This window comes from Anser brachyrhynchus (assembly GCF_964034855.1).
Source record: "Anser brachyrhynchus genome assembly, contig: SCAFFOLD_530, whole genome shotgun sequence".
Taxonomy (NCBI): domain Eukaryota; kingdom Metazoa; phylum Chordata; class Aves; order Anseriformes; family Anatidae; genus Anser; species Anser brachyrhynchus.
In genome coordinates this window covers 3832-26620 of record NW_027663513.1, presented here as the reverse complement: position 1 = coordinate 26620, position 22789 = coordinate 3832, and the positions used below count along the sequence as shown (strand labels likewise).

The 22789-nt window shown below is 63.7% G+C and overlaps 1 protein-coding gene across 1 annotated transcript; it reads left to right on the top strand.

The window, feature by feature from the left end:
* Window positions 1-2606: 2606 nt before the first annotated feature.
* On the top strand, window positions 2607-22064 carry LOC308187368 (uncharacterized protein). The gene is given in 26 exon segments (XM_080609520.1): window positions 2607-2859; window positions 3366-3440; window positions 4143-4190; window positions 4327-4381; window positions 4968-5057; window positions 5189-5252; window positions 5340-5406; window positions 5536-5578; window positions 5735-6397; window positions 6740-7328; window positions 8112-8209; window positions 8796-8896; window positions 8968-9083; window positions 9995-10150; window positions 11163-11189; window positions 11810-11959; window positions 14006-14113; window positions 14947-15131; window positions 16726-16933; window positions 17033-17143; window positions 18336-18385; window positions 18979-19075; window positions 19896-19970; window positions 19972-20025; window positions 20027-20050; window positions 21826-22064. Coding segments are annotated over 26 exon segments (3705 nt in total). The 5' UTR covers window positions 2607-2621; the 3' UTR covers window positions 22039-22064.
* The last annotated feature ends 725 nt before the right edge of the window (window positions 22065-22789 follow it).

The window sequence follows — 22789 nt, the reverse complement described above, 5'->3', positions numbered from 1 at the left end:
CGGTGCCCCGCGGTTCCGCCATTTTGTCTCTGTCGCGTCCGCCATTTTGCCTCAGGGACGAGGCGGGAAGAGGTGAGAGGGAACGGTGGAGACTGCTGAGAGGGAAAGGTGGGAAAAGGGCAAGAAAAAGAGGAAAAAGGTAAGAAAAAGTGAGAGGGAGAGGTGGGAAAAGGTGAGAGAAAAAGGAAGGAAAGATGAAGGGGAAAAGTGGGAAACGCTGAGGAAAAGGGCAAGAAAAGCTGAGAGGAAAAGGCAGGAATTGCTGACAGGAGAAGGTGGGAAAAGCTGCAAAAAAGGGCAAGAAAAGGTGAGAGGGAAAGGTGGGAAAAGCCATTAGAAAAAGGGCAAGAAAATCTGAGAGGAAAAACTGAGAAAAAGGGCAGGAAAAGCTGAGAGGAAAAGGCAGGTAAAGCTGAGGAAAAAGGGCAAGAAAAGCTGACAGAAAAAGGCAAGAAATGCTGAGAGGAAAAGATGGGAAAAGCCATTAAAAAAAGGGCAAGAAAAGCTATAAGAAAGAGATGGGAATTGTTGAGAGGAAAAGAGGGAAAGCCATTAGAAAAAGGGCAGGAAAAGCTGAGAGGAAAAAGGTGGGAAAAGCTGAGAAAAATGGCAAGAAAAGCTGAGAGAAAAAGGCAAGAAAAGCTGACAGGAAAAGGCAGGAAAAGCTGACAGGAAAAGGCAGGAAAAGGTGAGAGGAAAAGGTGGGAAAGCTGCAAAAAAGGGCAAGAAAAGCTGAGAGAGAAAAAGTTGGAAAACTGAGAGAAAACTCAGAGAAAGCTGAGGAAAAGGGCAAGAAAAGCTGAGAGGAAAAGGCAGGAATTGCTGACAGGAGAAGGTGGGAAAGCTGCAAAAAGGGCAAGAAAAGGTGGGAGGAAAAGGTGGGAAAAGCCATTAGAAAAAGGGCAAGAAAATCTGAGAGGAAAAACTGAGAAAAAGGGCAGGAAAAGCTGAGAGGAAAAGGCAAGAAAAGCTGAAAGGAAAAGGCAGGTAAAGCTGAGGGAAAAGGGCAAGAAAAGCTGACAGAAAAAGGCAAGAAAATGCTGAGAGGAAAAGATGGGAAAAGCCATTAAAAAAAGGGCAAGAAAGCTATAAGAAAGAGATGGAATTGTTGAGAGGAAAAGAGGGAAAGCCATTAGAAAAAGGGCAGGAAAAGCTGAGAGGAAAAGGTGGGAAAAAGCTGAGGAAAAATGGCAAGAAAAGCTGAGAGAAAAAGGCAAGAAAAGCTGACAGGAAAAGGCAGGAAAAGGTGAGAGGAAAAGGTGGGAAAAGCTGCAAAAAAGGGCAAGAAAAGCTGAGAGAGAAAAAGTTGGAAAGCTGAGAGAAAAACTCAGAGAAAGCTGAGGAAAAGGGCAAGAAAAGCTGGGAGGAAAAGGTGGGAAAAGCTGAGAGAAAAAGGCAGGAATTGCTGAGAGGAAAATGTTGGAAAAGCTGAGAAAAAGGGCAAGAAAAGCTGAGAGGAAAAGGTGGGAAAACGTGGGAGAAAAAATGAAAGAAAAGATGAGAGGAAAAGTCAGGAATCACTGACAGGAAAAGGCATGAAAAGCTGAGGAAAAGGGCAAGAAAAGGTGAGAGAAAAAAGAGAAAATGTGACAGGAAAAGGCAAGGAAAGTTGATGGGAAAGGGAAGAGCAGAGAGAAAAAGGTAGGAAAAAGAGGAAAGGGCAGGAAAAGGTAGGAAAAACTGAAAAGGTGGGAATTGCTGAGAGAAAAAGGTGTGAAAAGCTGTTAGAAAAGAGTGGGAAAGGTTGTTAGAAAAGGGTGGGAGGAATGGGAGGAAAAGGGAAGAATCTCACTGACAGAAAAGGCAGGAAATACTGAGGAAAAGCTGGAAGAAAAAGGCAAAAAGAACAGAGGGGAAAAGGCAGAAAAAAAGTTGATGGGGAAAAGCAAGAAGAAAAGAATAAAAGCTGACAGGAAAAGGCAGGAAAAACGGAGAGGAAAAGGCAAAAGGGGGAAAAAGCAAGAAAAGCTGAAAGGAAAAGGTAAAAATGAGATAAGCTGAAAGGAAAAAGCAAGAAGAAAGGAAATAAGCTGATGGGAAAAAGCAAAAAACGAGGTAAAAACTGATAGGAAAGGCAAGAACTGAGAGAAAAAGGTGGGAAAAATTGACAGAAAAAGCGACAAAAAGCTGGAAGGAAAAGGTAGTATTAATTGCTGACAGGAAAAGGTGGGAAAATCTGTTAGAAAAGGAAAGAAAAAATGAGAGGAAAGAAAAGGGGAGAGGAAAGAAAAGCTGAGAGAAAAGGGCGGGAATCGCTGACGGGAATCGCTGAGAGGAAAAGCCGGTAAAAACTGACAGAGAAAAGGTGAGAAAATCCGTTAAAAAACGTCAGGAATCGCCGAGAGGAAAAAGCGGGGATCGGTGAGGGGAAAAAAGGAGGAAAAACCGAGGAAAAAAGAGCGCCGAGAGGCAGGAGGAGCCCGCCCGCCATCGCTGCCCGGCGGCGCCATGGAGGAGGCTGCGCAGGGTGAGGAGGCCACAGGGGACGTGGTGGCTCTGTCCCCTCCTGTCCCCTGTCCCCTGCTGTCCCCTCCGTCCCCTCCTGTCCCCTCCTGTCCCTGCTGTCCCCTCCGTCCCCTCCGTCCCCTCCTGTCCCCTCGCCACAACGCCCAGGGCTGGCGATGGCGGCTGAAGGGCGTTCGTCCCCCTCCAGGGTCGGCCATGGTGGCGGTGAGGAGCTTCCCACCCCGCCGGCGCAGGGTGCGTGTCCCTGCCGTCCCCCCCCCGTGTCCCTCTGTCCCTCCCGTGTCCCCCGTGTCCCCACGGGCTCCGTCCCCGTGGCTCCGTCCCCACACCGTCCCCGCGCAGGGGGACCGCGGGTGGAGGCGCTGCTGGCGCGGATCCGGGCTCTGCACCAAGGTGAGCGCCCGCGGGGACAGGCGCTGGCCCCGGGGGGTCCGTCCCCTTGTCCCCACGGCTGTCTGTCCCCCTGGCCCTTTGGTACCACGGGTGGCTGTCTGTCCGTCCCCATGGGGGGCTGTCCCCTTGGGGGGCCGTCCTCCTGTCCCCACAGGTGCCCGTCCCCGTGGGTGTCCCTTGTCCCCTTCCCCTGTCCCATGGCTTTCTGTCCCCCTGTCCCCACGGGTGTCCGTCCCTCTGTCCCCATAGATGTCCGTCCCTCTGTCCCCATAGATGTCCGTCCCTCTGTCCCCACAGGTGGCTACCCCATTGGTCCCTATGGGTTCCTGCCCTTCTGTCCCCATGGTGTCCGTCCCCCTGCCCCCCTGTCCCCCTGGGTGCCTGCCCCCCTGTCCCCCTGTCCCTTGTCCCCTTGTCCGTCCCCCTGGGTGTCCGTCCCCCTGTCCCCTTGTCCCCTTGTCCGTCCCCCTGTCCCTCTGTCCCCCTGTCCCCACGTCTGTCCCCAGCCTGCCAGGCCCGGGCGCAGGAGCTGGCGGAGGCTCAGGGCCACAGCGAGGAGCTGCGGCGGCACCTGGAGCAGCGTGAGTCCCCGGGGGGGGGGCCGAAATCCAAGGGGGGGACCCCGAAATCCACGGGGGGGATCCCAAAATCCAAGGGGGGGACCGTAAAAGCCATTGGGGGAGACCAAAATCCATGGGGGGACCCCGACATCAGTAGGGGGGGACTACAAAATCAATGGGGGGGGGCAAAATCAACGGGGGGGGGGACCCCAACATCCATGGGGAGATCCCAAAGTCCATGGGGGGACCCCAAAATCAGAGGGGGGGACCCCAACATCGGTGGGGGGGCCCCAAAATCCATGGAAGTGAACCCAAGATCCACGGGGGGGACCCCAAGATCCATGGGGGGGACCCCAAAATCCATGCGGGGGGACCCCAAAATCCATGGGGGGGAGCCCAAATCAATGAGGAGGACGCCAACATCAACGGGGGGACCCCGAAATCCATGGAGGGACCCCAAAATCTACAGGGTGCCCAATTACAATGGGGGAGGGGGGCCGAAATCCATGGGGGGGGGGGGGCAAAATCAATGGAAGGAGCCCAAAATCCATGGGGGAGGACCCCAAAACCCATGGCGGGGACCCCCAAATCCACGAGGGGGGGCCCCAAAATCAATGGGGGGGACCCCAACACCCACGGGGGGGAACCCCAAAACCCACGGGGCTTGGGGGGGGGCCCCCGAAACCTGGAGGCCCCCCCCCCGGCGCTGAGCCCGTGGCGCAGTGGAGGAGCAGCTGGCGGCGCTCGAGGGGCTCTGGCAGCAGCAGCGCGGTGAGGCCGCGCTCCCAGCGCGCCCCGGGGCCGTGCCCCCCCCCCCCCATTCCCCCCCCCCCCCTTTCCCAGCACGCCCCGGGGCCGTGCCCCCCCCCCCCCCCCCCCCCCCCTCATGCCCCTGTCCCCCCCCCAGAGGCGCTGCGGGTGGCGCGGCTGCGCTGGGAGGAAGTGGAGGCCGAAGGGCAAAGGTCAGCGGGGGGTGGGGCCGCGGCCCCCCCCGGGTGACCCCTGACCCTCAGCACCCTCTGACCTCTGATCCCTCTGACCCCCTCCGTGACCCTTGACCCCTCTGACCCCCAGCTGACCTCTGACCCTCCCCGGCAACCCCTCTCCTGGCATCCTGCTGACCTTTGACCCCAACCATCCCCTGGGGACCCCTGACCCCGAGTGTCCGCTGACCCCTGGTGACCCTTGACCCCTCTGACCCCCTCGGTGACCCCTGACCCCTCCGACCCCTCCTGGTGACCTCTGACCCCTGCAACCTCCTGTGACCCCTGACCCCTGCAACCCCTCTGTGACCCCTGACCCCTCCTGGTGACCCCTGACCCCTCCAACCCCCGTGACCCTTGACCCCTCCAACCCCTCCCCGTGACCTCTGACCCCTGCAACCCCCGTGACCCCTGACCCCTCCTGGTGACCCCTGACCCCTCCAACCCCCCATGACCCCTGACCCCTCCAATCCCTTGGTGACCCCTGACCCCTCCAACCCCCCTGTGACCCCTGACCCCCCCCGGTGCCCTCTGACCCCGCGCCCCCCGCCCTCCGACCCCGCAGGCGCCGCCAGCTGTGCGAGGGCCGCCAGCAGGACCTGGAGGGGGCGGGGGCGCAGCGGGGACGCCTGCGGCACCTCCGCCGGGGACACAGGTGGGGGACACGGGCGGCTCACGGGCGGCACAGGCGTGTCACGCGTCCCCGCACGCGTGTCACGCGTCCCCACGCGTGTGTCACGTGTCCCCGCACACGTGTGTCACCCGCCCCCGCGGGTGTCCCCGCAGGCAGGACTTCTGGCGGCAGCTCGACGCGCTGATGGAGGAGCACAAGCGGCTGCAGGAGGCGCACGTGAGCCCCGTGTCCCCCCCGGTGTCCCCCCCGGTGTCCCCCCGGTGTCCCCTCCCGTCCCCGCGCCCTCACCCGGTGTCCCCGCAGTCCCCGGCCGCGCTGCAGGCCGAGCTGGCGCGCCTGGAGGCCGCGAGGGACGAGCTGCTGAGGCAGGGTGAGCGGCCCCCGCTGTCCCCTCCCCGTCCCCGCTGTCCCCTCCCCGCCCCCGATGTCCCCTCCCCGCCCCCGATGTCCCCCCCGTGTCCCCAATGTCCCCCCCGTGTCCCCGCTGTCCCCCCCCCAGAAGCCGTCGAGGCGCAGCTGGGCCCCGAGGCGCGCGTGGCCACGTGAGTCCCCTCCCCGTCCCCTCGGGGACACCGCCGTGTTTCCCCGCCACCCCCACCCCGCCTTGGGGACACCGCCGTGTCCTCCCCGTCCCCTCCCGTCCCCTTGGGGACACCGCCGTGTCCCCCCCGTCCCCTCCTGTCCCCGTGGGGACGCAGGTGGCTGCTGCAGCGGGAGAACCGGGGGGCGCGGGGGCGCCTGGGGGCGGCCACCAGCCAGCGGCAGGCCCGGCTACGGCGCAGGGACAGGTGGGTGTCCCCTCGTGTCCCCTCGTGTCCCCTCGTGTCCCCTCGGTGTCCCCGTGTCCCCCGGGGACCGCCCGGTGCCACCCCGCTGTCCCCAGGCTGGCCGAGGAGCTGGAGCAGCTGCAGCGCCCCGGGGAGGCGGCGCAGTGAGGGCGGCGGTGGCGCCGCGGTGGCACCTGTCACCGCCTTGTCACCTGTCACCGTGTTGTCACGTGTCGCCGCGCCTTGTCACGTGTCGCCGCGCCTTGTCACCTGTCACCGCGCCTTGTCACGTGTCACCGCGCGTTGTCACATGTCGTTACGTTGTCACACATCGTTACGTTGTCACACGTCGTTACGTTGTCACACGTCACCACGTCGTCGCGTTGTGTCTTCGTCCCCGCCGCGTGTCCCTTGCGGCTTCCTGGCCCCCTGGGCCCCGACTTGTCCCCATGTCCCCAGATGTCCCCGATGTCCTCATGTCCCCATATCCCCAGGTCCCCATGTCCCAGTGTCCCAAAGTCCCCATGTCCTGTATCCCTGTGTCCCACATCCCCATGTCCAGATGTCCCAGTGTCCCCATGTCCCCATGTCCCAGTGTCCCATGTCCCACATCCCAGTGTCCCCGTGTCATTATGTCCCCATGTCCCAAAGTCTCCATGTCCCCACACACCCATGTCCAGATGTCCCAATGTCCCCTTGTCCCCATGTCCCCATGTCCCATGTCCCTGTGTCCCCATGTCCCAGTGTCCCACGTCCCCACGTCCTATATCCCTGTGTCCAGATGTCCCATGTCCCCACATCCCAACATCCCCGTGTCCCCCTGTCCCCATATCGCCTTGTCCCAATGTCCCCATGTCCCCATGTCCCCATGTCCCCATGTCCCAATGTCCCAACGTCCCCATGTCCCACACCCCATGTCCCATGTCCCCAGTCCAGATGTCCCCATGTCCCAATGTCCCCAAGTCCCCATGTCCCAGTGTCCCATGTCCCCATGTCCCCACATCCCAACGTCCCTGTGTCCTTATGTCCCCATATCGCCCTGTCCAGATGTCCCCACATCCCCATATCCCCATGTCCCCATATCCCCGTGTCCCCATATCCCCATGTCCCCGTGTCCCCATGTCCCCATGTCCCCATGTCCCCGTGTCCCCATGTCCAGATGTCCCCAGATCCCTGTGTCCCCACACCCCAATGTCCCCATGTCCCCATATCTCCATGTCCCCACGTCCTTATCTCCCCATGTGCCCCTGTCCCAATGTCCCCATGTCCCCACGTCCCCATGTCCCCAAATCCCCCTGTCCCCGTACGCCCCCGTCCCGCCCCCAACATGGCCGCCCCCACTGGCGGCCGCCATCTTGCCCCCTCCCACGCCGCCATTTTGTCCCCGCCCCGCGCAGGCGCCGCCGCCATTTTGGGGTGGGCGGGCGGGTTCGGGGAGGGGGGCGGTTACCGGAAGCGGAAGTCGCGGCCTCAGTTCCACTTCCGGCGGGGCGGCCGTGAGGGGAGAGCGGCGGCGACAAAGATGGTGAGGGGCGGGGGGCGGCGGCGGGCCCGGGGGGGGGGTCCTTTGGGTGTCCCCCTCCCTCCTTGGGGTCCCCTCACCCCCCCCCCATGGGGCCCCTTTGGGTCCCAACGCATCGGGGGCCGCTCGGGTCCCCCCCCCCCCCCCCCCCCAGTGTCCCCCACCCCTCGGTGCCCCCCCCTTGTGCCCCCCCCTCCCGGGGTCCCCTCCTGTCACCTCCCCCTTGTGCCACCCCCATGGGGTCCCCTCGTGACCCCCCCCCCCCAAAATGGGGTCCCTTCGTGTCCACTCCCCCCTTTGTGCCCCCCTCCCCCGGGTCCTTTCGTGTCCCCCCCCTCGGAGCGGTCCCCTCGTGAGCCCCCCCCCCAAAGGGGTCCCTGTTCCCGTCTCTCCTCCCCTTTGTGCCCCCCCCATGGGGTCCCCATGTCCGTGCCCACCCCCCCCGGGGTCCCTTGTTGCCCCCCCCCTTTTTTGTGCCCCCCCCCCCCCTTTTGTATCCCTGCTTTGTGCCCCCCTATGGGGTCCCTTCACGTCCCCCCCCCCCCAAAAGGGTTCCCTTTGTGCCCCCCCCCGATGGGGTCCCTTTGTGCCCCCCCCCCCCGATGGGGTCCCCTCACGCCCCCCAATGGGATCTTTCCGTGCCCCCCCCCCCCTTTACATCCTCCCCTTCACATCCCCACAAACCAGGGTCCCCCTTTGTGCCCCCCCCCTTTACAACCCCCACTTTTGTGCCCCCCCCTTTGTGCCCCTCCTTGACCCCCCCTTTTTTGTCGCCGCCCCCCCCAGGACAGCGAGTTCTCGGACGCGGAGGCGGGCCCGGGGGGGGAGGAGAACGCCCCCGTGTACTGCGTGTGCCGCAAGCCCGACATCAACTGCTTCATGATGTGAGAGGGGGGGCACTGGGGGGTGGGCTTTTTGGGGGGGGTATTGGGGTGGGTTGTTTTTTTTTGGGTGGGGGGGGGGTACCAGGATGTGGGGTCCTTTGGGGGGGGGAGCATTGGGATATGGGGGTGGGGGGGGGCAAGGGGGTCGGGGGGGGCACTGGGGTGGGGGTTTTTTTGGGGGGACACCAGGACTGGGGGGGGGTCTTTGGGGGGGGTTGTCGGGTTTTGGGGTCTTTTAGGGGCACGGGGCCACAAGGTCCTTTGGGGGGGGGGCATGGGGGTGCGGGGTCCTTTGGGGGGGGCGCACGGGGGTGCGGGGTCCTTTGGGGTGGGACACGGGGGTGTGGGGTTCTTTGGGGGGGGGCAGGGGGGCGTGGGGCCCTTTGGGGGGGGGCACCCAGGTCCCGTAGGTTTGGGGTGGTGGCACCTGCACGCGGGGGTCCCCTTGGGGGTGGCGGCACTGGGATACCGGGGTCCTTTTGGGTTTGGGGTGTCACCCCCCCCCCCCCGGGACCCCGCGTCCCCCCTTTCGGGGTGGGGGGGGGCAGCCCCGGGACACGGCGCCCCCCTGGGGGTGTCCCCGCAGCGGCTGCGACAACTGCAACGAGTGGTTCCACGGCGACTGCATCAACATCACCGAGAAGATGGCCAAGGCCATCCGCGAGTGGTACTGCCTGCAGTGCCGCGGTGAGACCCCCCCCCCAACCCCCCCCCCGGGGGTCTGGGGACCCCGCTGACGTCCCCCCCTGTCCCCAAAGAGAAGGACCCCGGCCTGGAGATCCGCTACCGGCACAAGAAGTCGCGGGAGAAGGAGCGGGAGCACGAGAGCGCCAAGGCGCAGGAGCTGGCGCTGGAGCAGGGCCGCGCCGCCAAGGTCCGGCCTCACCCCGCCCCCTTCCCCGGGTCCCCATCGTCACCCCCGGGTCCCCACAGCCCCCACGAAGGACCCCCCCCCCCGCTGTCCTTCCTGCCCCCAGACCGCCCCCAATGTCCCCAGCCCCGTGTCCCTCCTGTCCCCAAATCCCTCAGTGCCTCCACGCCCACACTGTCCCCTCGTTGTCCCCTGGATGTCCCCATATTGTCCCCTTGCTGTCCCTTCGCTGTCCCTGCATTATCCCCTGGATGTCCCCTCGCTGTCCCTGCATTATCCCCTGGATGTCCCCTCGCTGTCCCCATATTGTCCCCTCACTGTCCCCTCACTGTCCCCACGTTATCCCTTGCATGTCCCCTGGATGTCCCCCGATTATCCTCTGTTTGTCCCCTCACTGTCCCTCTTTTATCGCAGTTGCCGTCCCCTGGCTGTCCCTTCATTGTCCCCTCATTGTCCCCACATTGTCCCCGGGATGGCCCTTTCCTGTCCCCGTTTTGTCCCCTCACTGTCCCCACATTATCCCTTGGGTGTCCCCTGGATGTCCCCACGTTATCCTCTGTCTGTCCCCTCACCGTCCCCATTCCAGCCCCCGGATGTCCCCTTGCTGTCCCCTCATTGTCCCCTGGATATCCTCTCACTGTCCCCTCGTTATCCCTTGACTGTCCCCTCGCTGTCCCCGCGTTGTCCCCTGGATGTGCCCTCACTGTCCCTGCATTATCCCCTGGATGTCCCCACATTATCCCCTGGAAGTCCCTTCACCGTCCCCATATTAAGTCCTGGGTGCCCCCTTATCGTCCCCTGGATGTCCCCTCCGTTTCCCCACATCATCCCCTCCCTGCTCCCGTGCTGTCTCCTCGCTCTCCTCATATTGTCCCCTCCCTGTCCCCTCTCCGTCCCCTCCCTGTCCCCCGCAGATCAAGCGCTCCGCCCGGATGTGCGGGGAGTGCGAGGCGTGCCGGCGCCCCGAGGACTGCGGGCAGTGCGACTTCTGCCGCGACATGAAGAAGTTCGGCGGCCCCAACAAGATCCGCCAGAAGTGCCGCCTGCGGCAGTGCCAGCTGCGCGCCCGCGTGAGTCCCCTGTCCCCTCCGTGTCACCCGTGTCCCCTCCGTGTCCCCCCTGTGTCACGCGTCTGCGAGTGCCGGCGCTTCGCGGCGTGCCCCGCGTTGCCCTCGTGTGTGTAACGGGGTGGTGGCGTGTCCCCCCGTCTGTCCCCGTGTCCGTATTTATGTCCCCAGCGTGTCCCCGTGTCCATATTTGTGTCCCTGTGTCTGTCCTGGCTGTCCCCATGTCTGTATTTGTGTCCCCAACGTGTCCCCATGTCCATATTTGTGTCCCCGACGTGTCCCCACGTCTGTCTCGTCTGTCCCCGTGTCCATATTCGTGTCCCCAATGTGTCCCCATGTCAATATCTGTCCCCAACGTGTCCCCGTGTCTGTATTTACGTCCCCATGTCTGTCCTGTCTGTCTCTGTGTCCATATTTGTGTCCCCAGCGTGTCCCCATGTCCATATTTGTGTCCCCAGTGTGTCCCCGTGTCTGTCCTGGCTGTCCCCATGTCGGTATTTGTGTCCCCAACATGTCCCCGTGTCCGTATTTATGTCCCCACGTGTGTCCTGTCTGTCTCTGTGTCCGTATTTGTGTCCCCAACATGTCCCCATGTCCATATTTGTGTCCCCGACGTGTCCCCATGTCTGTCTTGTCTGTCCCCGTGTCCATATCTGTGTCCCCAGTGTGTCCCCGTGTCTGTCACGTCTGTCCCCGTGTCCGTATTCATGTCCCCAACATGTCCCTGTGTCTATATTTACGCCCCAGTGTGTCCCCGTGTCTGTCCCCTTGTCCATATTTATGTCCCCAACGTGTCCCCATGTCCATCCCCGTGTCCCCATCCCCGTGTCCCCATGTCCGTCCCCGTGTCCCCGATGCGTTCTGTGTGTCCTCCATCTGTCCCCGCCACGTCCCCGTGTCCCCGTGTCATCCCGTCCCGTGTCCCTGTGTCACCCTGTCCCGTGTTGTCCCCGTGTCCCTGACGTGTCCCCACGCCCCCCCCCGCTGTCCCTGACGCGTCCTTTCCCCCCCCCAGGAATCCTACAAATACTTCCCGTCCTCGGTGAGTCACCCGCGGCCCTTCCCGGGGGGGCTGGGGGGTCCCGCTGGGGGGGGGCCGGGGTCCCCAAAACACCAGGGTGCCACTGGGGGGGTCCTGGGTCCTGTTAGGGGGGGTCCTGAGTGCCACGGGGGGGTCTTGGGGACCTTAGGGGGGGTCTTGGGGACATTAGGGGAGTTCTTGCGGGATGTGGGGGGGGGGGTCTTAGGGATATTGGGGGGGGTTGGGGATGTTAGGGGGTCTTGGGGACATTGGAGGGGGGTCTTGGGGACATTGGTGGGGGGGTCTTGAGGACATTGGGGGGGTCCTGGGGATGTTAGGGGTGTTCTTGGGGACCTTGGAGGGGTCTTGGTGACCTTGGGGGGGGTCTCGGGGACATTGGGGGGGTCTTGGGAGGGGTCCTGGGCACCTTAGGGGGGTCTTGGGGCCCGCAGTGGGGGTCCTTTGCCCTACGGGGGGGCCCCGGGTCTGCTGTGGGTCCCTGTAGGGGGTCCCCTGGGTGCTTGGGGAGGGGTCCTGGGTCCTCCCCCTGACCGCGGGGGTGGGGGTGGGGGAATTTGGGGGTCCCCGGGTCGGGGGTGTCGCCGCCCCCCCCCGGCGGGTGGGTGCTGACCCCCCCCCAGCTGGTGCGGGGGCGCGAGGGGGAGCTGGAGCTGCTGAAGGAGCAGCTGGGGGCGGCGGGGCCCCCCGAGAGCCTCTCGGACGAGGAGCTGCCGCTCGACCCCCGGCTCTACCAGGAGCTCTGCGCCGGCGCCTTCGACGAGCACGGGCTGGTGCGTAGCCCCCCCTCCGCCCCGAATCCACCCGAAAACGCGGGAAACGGCCCCAAATTCTGGGCCGGGGGGGGGGGATAAATACGGCCAGAAACGGCCCAAAGTGGCTCAAACTCTGGGCTGGGGGTGACAAATCCTGCAGGAATCGCCCCAGAGTGCCCCAAATTCTGGGCTGGGGGTGACAAATCCCACCAGAACGTCTCCAAAGCGCTCCGAATTCTGGTTTGGGGATGACAAATTCATCCAAAATTGACCCAAAGGGCCCCGAATTCTGGTCTGGGGACGACAAATTCATCCAAAATTGACCCAAAGGGCCCCGAATTCTGGCCTGGGGACGACAAATTCATCCAAAATTGACCCAAAGGGCCCCGAATTCTGGCCTGGGGACGACAAATTCATCCAAAATTGACCCAAAGGGCCCCGAATTCTGGCCTGGGGACGACAAATTCATCCAAAATTGACCCAAAGGGCCCCGAATTCTGGTCTGGGGACGACAAATTCGTCCAAAATTGACCCAAAGGGCCCCGAATTCTGGGCCAGAGGTGATAAATAAGGCCAGAACTGCCCCAAAGTGGCCCGAATTCTGGTCCAGAGACACTAAATCCTAAAAGCTTGAACCCAGAGTGCCCCAAATTCTGGTCTGGGAACGACAAATTTGTCCAGAATTGACCAAAAGTGCCCCAAATTCTGCTCTGGGAATGCCAAATCCCAACAGAATTGTCCCAAAGTGCCCCAAATTGTGGTACAGGGACGACAAATCCTGACAGAATCAACCCAAAGTGCCCCGAATTCTGCTCTGGGGACGACAAATCCTGCCAGAATCAACCCAAATTGCCCCAAATTTGGGTCCGGGGATGACAAATCTCACCAGAATTGCCCCCAAATGCCTCAAACTGTGCTCCAGGAACCCCAGTTCCCTTGGAATTCCCCCCAAATGCTCTAAATTCCGCTGCAGGGCACCTAAATTCTTCTGTAATTACCTTAAAATGCACCAAGATCTGTCCTAAAGACCCCAAATCCCACAAAAATTATCCCAAAGTGCCCCAAATTCTGTTCCGGGGACCCCAAATCCCACGGGAATTGCCCTAAAATGGCCTAAAATCTGGTTCGGGGACCCCAAGTCACCTGGAATCACCCCAATTTTCCCAAATTAGGACGTCGGGGCGTGTTTTTAAGGTGTTGAATCGCGTTAATGCACCTTTGGTCCCTTAAGTTATGTTTTGAGTGAGTTTAGGGTATTTTTTAAGCGTATTTAGGCCGCTTTTACGCTTGTTTGCATGCTTTGTTTGCATTTTTGTGGTTTTGTTGCGTTTTTTCACTTTTTTATGTTTTTAGAACTTTTTTGCCTTTCTTTTTACTTTTCTGGCACTTTTCCGTTGTTTCGTACATTTTTTGCACCTTTGTTTGCATTTTTGCACAGTTTGGGCACCTGTGTCCACGTTTTTGCAAGTTTTTGGTGCCTTTTCCCCCATTTTTAGCATCTTTTTCTGCCTTTTTTCATGATTTTGGTCCTTTTTTGCACTACTTGGACACCGTATTTCTGTCTTTTGGCATGTTTTTGGACACATTTTTTCAATTTTTGGGGCGCTTTGGGCACATTTTTACCTCTTTGCATGTTTTTGTGTCTTTTTTCACCTTTTTTGCAGGGTTTTGGTGTCTTTGTCCACCTTTTTGTGGGGTTTTCGTGTCCTTTTTCTCCTGTTTTTGCATTTTTGGTGCCTTTTCCCACTTTTTCTGGCAGTTTTTGCACGGTTTTGGCATAGCTTTTTGTAATTTTGGCACCTTTTTGTGTGCTTTTGGTGCCTTTTTTTCACTTTTTTGCGTGGTTTTGGTTCCTTTTTTCTTCCCTTTGAACACTTTTGGTGCCTTTTTTCTCCCACTTTCAAATTTTTGGTGCTTTTTTCCTCCCGTTTGCATGCTTCGGGCACATTTTCGCGTGGTTTCGGTTTCTTTATTCACCATTTTGAGTGTCTCTAGCACCTCTTTTACCATTTTCTGTGTTTTTGGGGTGTTTTTGGGGGGCTGACGCGTGCCGTGTCCCCGCAGCCGTGGCTCAGTGACCCCGAGGACGCCCCCTTCCTCGACCCCGTCCTGCGCAAGCGCGCCGTCAAGGTCAAGCACGTCAAGCGGCGGGAGAAGAAGTCGGACAAGAAGGTGCGGGGCCACTGGGAACCACTGGGAGCATCAGGGAGGGTGCTGGGGGGCACTGGGAAGGTGCTGGGAGCCTCTGGGAGCATCAGGGAGGGTGCTGGGTGGCGCTGGGAGCCACTGGGAACTACTGGGAGCATCAGGGAGGGCACTGGGAGCCACTGGGAGGCCCTTGGTGTTACTGAAAGGGCTCCTGGGGGTTACTGGGAGCCACTGGGAGGCCCTGGGGGTTACCGGGATGTCCTGAGGGTTACTGGGGAGGTTGCTGGGAGGCCCTGGGGGATACTGGGAGCTACGGGAAGGCCCTGAGGGTTACTGGGAGGGCACCTGGGGGTTACTGGGAGCTACTGGGAGAGCACCTGGGGGTTACTGGCAGCTACTGGGAGCCCTCGGTGTTACTGGGAAGGCTCCTGGAATGTCTTGAGGGTTACTGGGAGCCACTGGGAGGGCACCTGGGGCTTTCTGGGAGGCCCTGGAGGTTGCTAGGAGGGTACCTGGGGGTTACTGGGAGGGCACCTGGGAGCCAATGGGAGGCCCTGGGGTTACTGGGAGGGCACCTGGGAGCCAATGGGAGGCCCTGGGGGTTACTGGGAGGGCACCTGGGGGTTACTGGGAGGGCACCTGGGAGCCAATGGGAGGCCCTGGGGTTACTGGGAGGGCACCTGGGAGCCAATGGGAGGCCCTGGGGGTTACTGGGAGCCAATGGGAGGCCTTGGGGGTTACTGGGAGGGCACCTGGGAGCCAATGGGAGGCCCTGGGGGTTACTGGGAGGGCATGCGGGGCTTACTGGGAGCCACTGGGAGCACCGGTGGCCCCGCTGGTGACTGGCGCGGCGGCAGAAGGAGGAGCGCTACAAGCGGCACCGGCAGAAGCCGCGGCACCGGGAGCGCAGCCGGCACCCCGAGCGCCCGGACGCCCGTGACCCCGCCGGGCTGGGGCAGTGCCTGGGCCCCGGCTGCACCCGCCCCGCGCGGCCGCCCTCCAAGTACTGCAGCGAGGCCTGCGGCGTCAAGCTGGCCGCCAAGTGAGTACCGGCCAGTACGGACCAGTATAAACCAGTACGGACCAGTATAGGCCAGTACGGGGCGTCGCCAAGCGGCGTAAGGTGCCGTAGGTCTTTGTGGTGCCTGGGCTGTGCAAGCGCTGCGGCGAGGCCTGTGGTGTCAAGCTGGCTGCCGAGTGAGTGCTGACCAGTACAGACCAGTGTAGACCAGTATGGGGTGTCACGGGGATGCTGAGCACCAGTACGGAGCCTGTGCCCCCTCGGGATCCCAGCCGGACCCACAAGACCCCCCCGCAGCGGATCCCGCGCTGGATCCCCGAGCGGATCCCGAGCAGGCCCCAGGGGTCGGGGGTGGCGCGGGGCGACACGGGGGGACAGGGACCCCGCGGGGTGCCCCCCGACCCCGTTACCCCCCCGGATCCCAACTGGATCCACAAGATCCCCCCGCAGCGGATCCCCTACTGGATCCCCATGGCGGATCCCAATCAGAACAGATTCCCGGGGTGATACAAGGTGATCGGGAACCCCTCGGGGTGCCCCCCGACCCCAGTCCCCCCCCCCCGCATCCTGGCTGGATCTATGAGATCCTGCCCCAGCAGATCCCCTATGGGATCCCCATGGCGGATCCCAACCAGATCTCAGCTCCCTGGGGTCCTGGGGTGACACAAGGTGACGGGGATCCCCTTGGGGTGCCCCCCGACCCTGTTACCCCCCTCGATCCCAACTGGATCTACGAGATCCTGCCCCAGCAGATCCCCTGCTGGATCCCCGTGGTGGATCCCAACCAGATCTCAGCTTCCTGGGGTCCTGGGGCGATACGAGGGTGACGGGGATCCCCTCGGGGTGCCCCCCTGACCCTGATACCCCCCTGGATCCCAACTGGATCCACAAGATCCCACTGCAGCAGATTCCCTACTGGATCCCCATGGTGGATCCCAACCAGATCTCAGCTCCCTGGGGCATTTTGAGGTGTTTGTAGACCCCTGGGGCGATACGAGGGTGACGGGGATCCCCTCGGGGTGCCCCCCCTGACCCCTTTCCCCCCCCGGATCCCAGCCGGATCTACGAGATCCTGCTGCAGCGATCCCCTACTGGATCCCCATGTTAGATCCCTACCAGATCTCATCTCCCTGGGGTCCTGGGGCGATACGAGGTGATGGGGGGACCCCTGGGGCGATACGAGGGTGATGGGGATCCCCTCGGGGTGCCCCTGCTGACCCTGTTCCCCCCCCCGGATCCCAGCTGGATCTACGAGATCCCACCACAGAGGATCCCCTACTGGATCCCCATGGCGGATCCCAATCAGATCTCATCTCCCTGGGGTCCTGGGGCGGTACGAGGTGATGGGGGACCCCTGGGGCGATACGAGGGTGACGGGGATCCCCTCAGGGTGCCCCCGCTGACCCCATTCCCCCCCCGGATCCCAGCCGGATCTACGAGATCCTGCCGCAGCGGATCCTGTACTGGATCCCCATGGTAGATCCCAACCAGATCTCAGCTCCCTGGGGTGCTAGGGCGGTACAAGGTGATGGGGGACCCCTGGGGCGATATGAGGGTGACGGGGATCCCCTCGGGGTGCCCCCCCTGACCCCTTTCCCTCCCGCTCGGATCCCAGCCGGATCTACGAGATCCTGCCGCAGCGGATCCAGCAGTGGCAGCAGAGCCCCTGCGTGGCGGAGGAGCACGGCAAGCGGCTGCTGGAGCGCATCCGGCGCGAGCAGCACCAGGCGCGCCTGCGCCTGCAGGAGATGGAGCGCCGCTTCCACGAGCTCGAGGGGCTCATCGCCCGCGCCAAGGGGCACCCGCCCCGCGAGGACGAGGAGGTGGGTGCCCCCCCTCCCCCCCCCCCCAGCACCCACGGGTGCTCCCCGCCCCCCTCCCAGCACCCACGGGTGTGTGCGTGTCCCCCCCCCCCCCCCCAGACCAACGACGGGGACAGCGAGGACACCGACCTGCAGATCTTCTGCGTGTCCTGCGGGCACCCCATCAACCCCAAGGTGGCCCTGCGGCACATGGAGCGCTGCTACGCCAAGGTAACGGCACCCGCGGGTGCCCCGGGGCCGCGCGTGGGGTGCTGGAGGTGTTGCGGGGGGCCTTTGGGTGCTGCAGGGGCCGTATGGACCTTGATGTTGGGCTCTATAGGTGTTATAGGGTGCCTTTGGGTGCTGCAGGGGCCGTATGGACCTTGATGTTGGGTTTTGTAGGTGTTATGGGTTCCCTTGGGTGCTGTAGGGGCCATATGGAGCTTGATGTTGGGCTGTGTAGGTGTTATAGGGTCCCTTTGGGTGCTGTAGGGGCCATATGGACCTTGTCGTTGGGTTCTATAGGTGTTATAGGGTGCCTTTGGGTGCTGTATTGGCCATATGGACATTAATGTTGGGTGCTATAGGCGTTACGGGGTGCCTTTGGGTGCTGTAGGGGCCATATGGACCTTGTCGTTGGGTTCTATAGGTGATATGGGGTGCCTTTGGGTGCTATAGGTGCCATACAGACCTTGATATTGGGTTCTATAGGTGTTATAGAGTCCCTTTGGGTGCTATATGGGCCATACGGACCTTGATGTTGGGTTCTGAATGTGTTACAGGGTTCCCTTGGGTGGTATAGGTGCCATATGGACCTTGCTGTTGGGTTCTGTAGGGGTTACAGGGTCCTCTTGGGTGCTATAGGCGCCATATGGACCTTGATGTTGGGTTCTCAAGGTGTTACGGGGTTCCTTTGGGTGCTGTAGGGGCCATATGGACCTTGCTGTTGGGCTCTATAGGTGTTACAGGGTGCTTGTGACTGCTATACGGGCCATACAGACATTGTCATTGGGTTCTCTCGGGGTTACTGGGCCCCTTGGGTGCTATAGGGGCTATAGGGCCTTTTATGCCTGCCATAGGCGCCCTGCCATCCCCACAGGCCCCCTGTCGGGTGCTATAGGGGGCTGTAGGTTCTATAGGGTCCCCCCCCCGGTGTCTTCAGGATCCCCTCTGGTGTCTATAGGGTTCTCCCCCCTGGGGCTATAGGGTTACTAACCCCCCCGGGGCTATAGGGGCTCCCCCCGGGGCTATAGGGGCTCCCCCCGGGGCTATAGGGGCTCCCCCCAGGGCTATAGGGGCTCCCTGGGGGCTATAGGAGCCCCCCCCGGGAGCTATAGGGGGCTCCCCCCAGGGCTATAGGAGCCCCCCCGGGGGCTATAGGGGCCGTAGCCCCCCCGGCACCTATAGCCCCCTGTCGCGGCAGTACGAGAGCCAGACGTCCTTCGGGTCCATGTACCCCACCCGCATCGAGGGGTGAGTGCCCCCCCCCCCCCCCCCCCCCCCTTGGGTGTCACCCCCTCCCCCGGTGTCCCATGGGTGCCCCCTCCCCCCCCGGGTGTCAGCCCCCCGGTATCCCATGGGTGTCCCCCGGGGGTGTCCCCCACCCCATCACCTGGGTGCCACCCCCCCCCCCCAAGCTGTGTCCCCTGGGCGCCCCCCCATGTCCCTGGGGTGTCCCCTGGGTGTCCCCCCCCCACGTCCCCTGGGTGTCCCCCTGGGTGTCACTGCCCCCCCCCCAAGTCCCCAGGGTGTCCTCAGTGTCCCCAGGGTGTCGTGTCCCCTCCCCATGTCCCTGGGGTGTCCCCTGGGTGCCCCCCCCCCATGTCCCCAGGGTGTTGTGTCCCCCTCCCGGGTGTCCCCCCTGTGTCCCCTGGGTGTCCCCTGGGTGTCACTGCCCCCCCCCCACGTCCCCTGGGTGCCCTCAATGTTCCCAGGGTGTCGTGTCCCACCGCCGTGTCCCTTGGGTGTCCCCTGGGTACCCCCACCCCCCCCACATCCCCTGGGTGCCCCCCCGGGTGCCCCCCCACCCCTGGGTGCCACCCCCGACGCGCTCCCGCTGTCCCCAGGGCCACCCGCCTGTTCTGCGACGTCTACAACCCCCAGAGCAAAACCTACTGCAAGCGCCTGCAGGTGCTGTGCCCCGAGCACTCGCGGGACCCCAAGGTGAGGCACCCATGGGTGCTGGGGGGCACCCCAGGGTGCTGGGGGGTTCCCCTGGGGTGCTGGGGGGTGGCTGCGGGTGCTGGGGGCGCGCTTGGGGGGGTTGGGGGGTGCAGGAATCGTGCTGTGGGTGCTGGGGGGGTGGGTGTGTGAGGCTAGGGGTGCACCCATGGGTGCTACAGGGTGCCTGAACCATGTCGTGAGGCTCATCTAGAGGTGTAGGTGCACCCATGGGTGCTATAGGGTGCCCAAACCATGCTGTGGGTTGCACCTATGGGTGCTATAGGGTGCCTGAACCATGCTGTGGGGCACACCTAGAGGTGTGGGCGCACCCATGGGTGCCATAGGGTCCCCAAAGCATGCTGTGGGTGCACCCAGGGGTGCTATAGGGTGCATGGATCATGCTGTGGGGGTGCACCCATGGGTGCTATAGGGTCCCCAAACCACGCTGTGGGGGCACACGTAGAGGTGTGGGTGCACCCATGGGTGCTATAGGGTGCATGGATCATGCTGTGGGGGTGCACCTAGAGGTGCAGGTGCACCCCATGGGTGCCATAGGGTCCCCAAAGCATGCTGTAGGGCACACCCTAGAGGTGGTGTGGGCGCACCCATGGGTGCCCTAGGGAGCCCGAACCATGCTGTGGGGTGCACCCATGGGTGCCATAGGGTCCCCAAAGCGCGCTGCGGGGCACACCTAGAGGCGCGGGGCGCACCCACGGGTGCCACAGGGGCGCCCGAAGCACCCCGTGGGCCCCCGGGACCGCCACGGGGCGCCCCTCCGGCCCCCGCCCGGTGACGCGGCGGGGGCACCCCCTGGGCGCAGGTGCCGGCGGACGAGGTGTGCGGGTGCCCGCTGGTGCGCGACGTCTTCGAGCTGACGGGCGACTTCTGCCGCGTGGCCCAAGCGCAAGTGCAACCGCCACTACTGCTGGGAGAAGCTGCGCCGCGCCGAGGGTCGACCTGGAGCGCGTCCGCGTGGTGGGGTGCCGCGCCCACGGGTGCCCCCCGAGTCCCACGGGTGGTCCTGGGGGTGCTACAGGTGGTCCTCGGGGTCCCATGGGTGGTTCTGGGGTCCCAAGGGTGGTCCTGGGGGTGCTAAGGGTGGTCCTCGGGGTCCCGTGAGTGGTCCTTGGGGTGCTAAGGCTGGTCCTGGGGACCCATGGGTGGTCCTGGGGTCCTAAGGGTGGTCCTGGGGTCCCGTGGGTGGTCCTTGGGTTGCTACAGGTGGTCCTCCGGGTCCCAAGGGTGGTCCTGGGGGGTCCCACGGGAGGCCCTTGGGGTCCCCAAGGGTGGTCCTGGGGTCCCGTGGGTGGTCCTTGGGTTGTTATGGGTGGTCCTGGGGGTCCCCAGGGTGGTCCTGGGGGTCCCAAGGGTGGTCCTGGGGGTGCTGAGGGTGGTCCTGGGGGTGCTAAGGTTGGCCCTGGGGGTCCCATGGGTTGGTCCTGGGGGTGCTAAGGGTGGTCCAGGGGACCCAAGGGGTGGTCCTCGGGGTCCCACGGGTCGCCCTGGGGGTGCTAAGGGTGGTCCTCGGGGTCCCATGGGTGGTCCTGGGGGTGCTAAGGGTGGTCCTGGGGGTCCTAAGGGTGTTCCTTGAGGTCCCGTGAGTGGTCCTTGGGGTGCTAAGGGTGGTCCAGGAGACCCAAGGGTGGTCCTGGGGACCCAAGGGTGGTCCTAGGGGTCCCATGGGTGGTCCTGGGGGTCCTAAGGGTGGTCCTGGGGTCCCGTGGGTGGTCCTTGGGTTGCTACAGGTGGTCCTGGGGTCCCGTGGGTGGTCCTTGGGTTGCTACAGGTGGTCCTGGGGGGTCCCATGGGTGGTCCTCGGGGTCCCACGGGAGGCCCTTGGGGTCCCGTGGGTGGTCCTGGGGTCCCGTGGGTGGTCCTCGGGGTCCCCATGGGTGGTCCTGGGGGTGCTGAGGGTGGTCCTGGGGGTCCCAAGGGTGTTCCTCGGGGTCCCGTGAGTGGTCCTTGGGGTGCTAAGGCTGGTCCTGGGGTCCCGTGGGTGGTCCCTTGGGGTGTTACGGGTGGTCCTGGGGGTGCTGAGGGTGGTCCTGGGGGGTGCTGAGGGTGGCCCTGGGGGGTCCCATGGGTGGTCCTGGGGGTGCTAAGGGTGGTCCTGGGGGTGCTAAGGGTGGTCCTCGGGGTCCCATGGGTGGTCCTTGGGTTGCTAAGGGTGTTCCTTGAGGTCCCGTGAGTGGTCCTTGGGGTGCTAAGGGTGGTCCTGGGGACCCAAGGGTGGTCCTGGGGGTCCCATGGGTGGTCCTGGGGTCCTAAGGGTGGTCCTGGGGTCCTGTGGGTGGTCCTTGGGTTGCTACAGGTGGTCCTTGGGTTGCTACAGGTGGTTCCTGGGGGTCCCATGGGTGGTCCTGGGGGTGCTAAGGGTGGTCCTCGGGGTCCCATGGGTGGTCCTTGGGTTGCTACAGGTGGTCCTGGGGGTGCTACAGGTGGTCCTGGGGGGTCCCATGGGTGGTCCTCGGGGTGCTATGGGAGGTCCTCGGGGTCCCATGGGTGGCCCTGGGGGCCCTTATGGGTGGCCCTAAGGGTGCCCCCCCATTAACGCCCCCCCCAATTAATTCTGCCCCCCCCCCATTAATTCTGCCCCCCCCCAGTGGTACAAGCTGGGTGCCCCCCCATTAACGCCCCCCCCCAATTAATTCTGCCCCCCCCCCCAATTAATTCTGCCCCCCCCCCCAATTAATTCTGCCCCCCCCCCCAATTAATTCTGCCCCCCCCCAATTAATTCTGCCCCCCCCCAGTGGTACAAGCTGGACGAGCTGTTCGAGCAGGAGCGCAACGTGCGCGCGGCCATGACGAACCGCGCGGGGCTGCTGGCGCTGATGCTGCACCAGACCATCCAGCACGACCCCCTCACCACCGACCTGCCGCTCCGAGCGATGAGGGGCCCCCCCCGGGCCCCCCCCCGGGGCAACGGGACCCCCCCCCTGGGGATGGGGACCCCCCCGGGATGAGGGGACCCCCCCAGGACAACGGGACCCCCACCCCCCACCGGGACCCCCCCCCCAGGACACTGGCATCTCCAGTGCCCAGCTGGGGCTCCGAGCGCTGGGACCCCCCCCCCTGCACCCGGAACCCGCGGGGGGGGCCCCCCCGGGACACCAGGGGGCCCCCCCCACAATGGGACCCCCCCCCGGAACCTTCTTGGGACCCTCCTGGAACCCCCCCGGGGGTTCTCTGGGACCCCCCCCAGACACCAGCGGGACCCCCCTGGAGTGGGATCCCCCCCCCCCGGAGCGCCCCCCCCCCCGTTGTTCTCTGTGTCCCCCCCCCCCAGAATAAAGTGGGGGAGACCCCAAGTGGCTGCGGGCTGTGTGCGGGGGGGGGTCATGGGGGGGCTGTGGGGGGGGTCTGGGGGTCCTATGGGTGTGGGGGGGGGCTATGGGGGGGTCTTGGGGTCCTACGGGGTTGGGGGGGGCTATGGGGGGGGTATGGGGGGGGGTCTTGGGGTCCTATGGGGGTGGGGGGGGGCTATGGGGGGGGGTCTTGGGGTCCTAGGGGATTGGGGGGGTCGTGGGGGGGGGCTATGGGGGGGGGGTCTTGGGGTCCTAGGGGATTGGGGGGGGCCATGGGGGGGGGGGGGGGTCTTGGGGTCCTAGGGGATTGGGGGGGGCCATGGGGGGGGGGGGGGGTCTTGGGGTCCTAGGGGATTGGGGGGGGGCCATGGGGGGGGGGGGGGTCTTGGGGGTCCTAGGGGATTGGGGG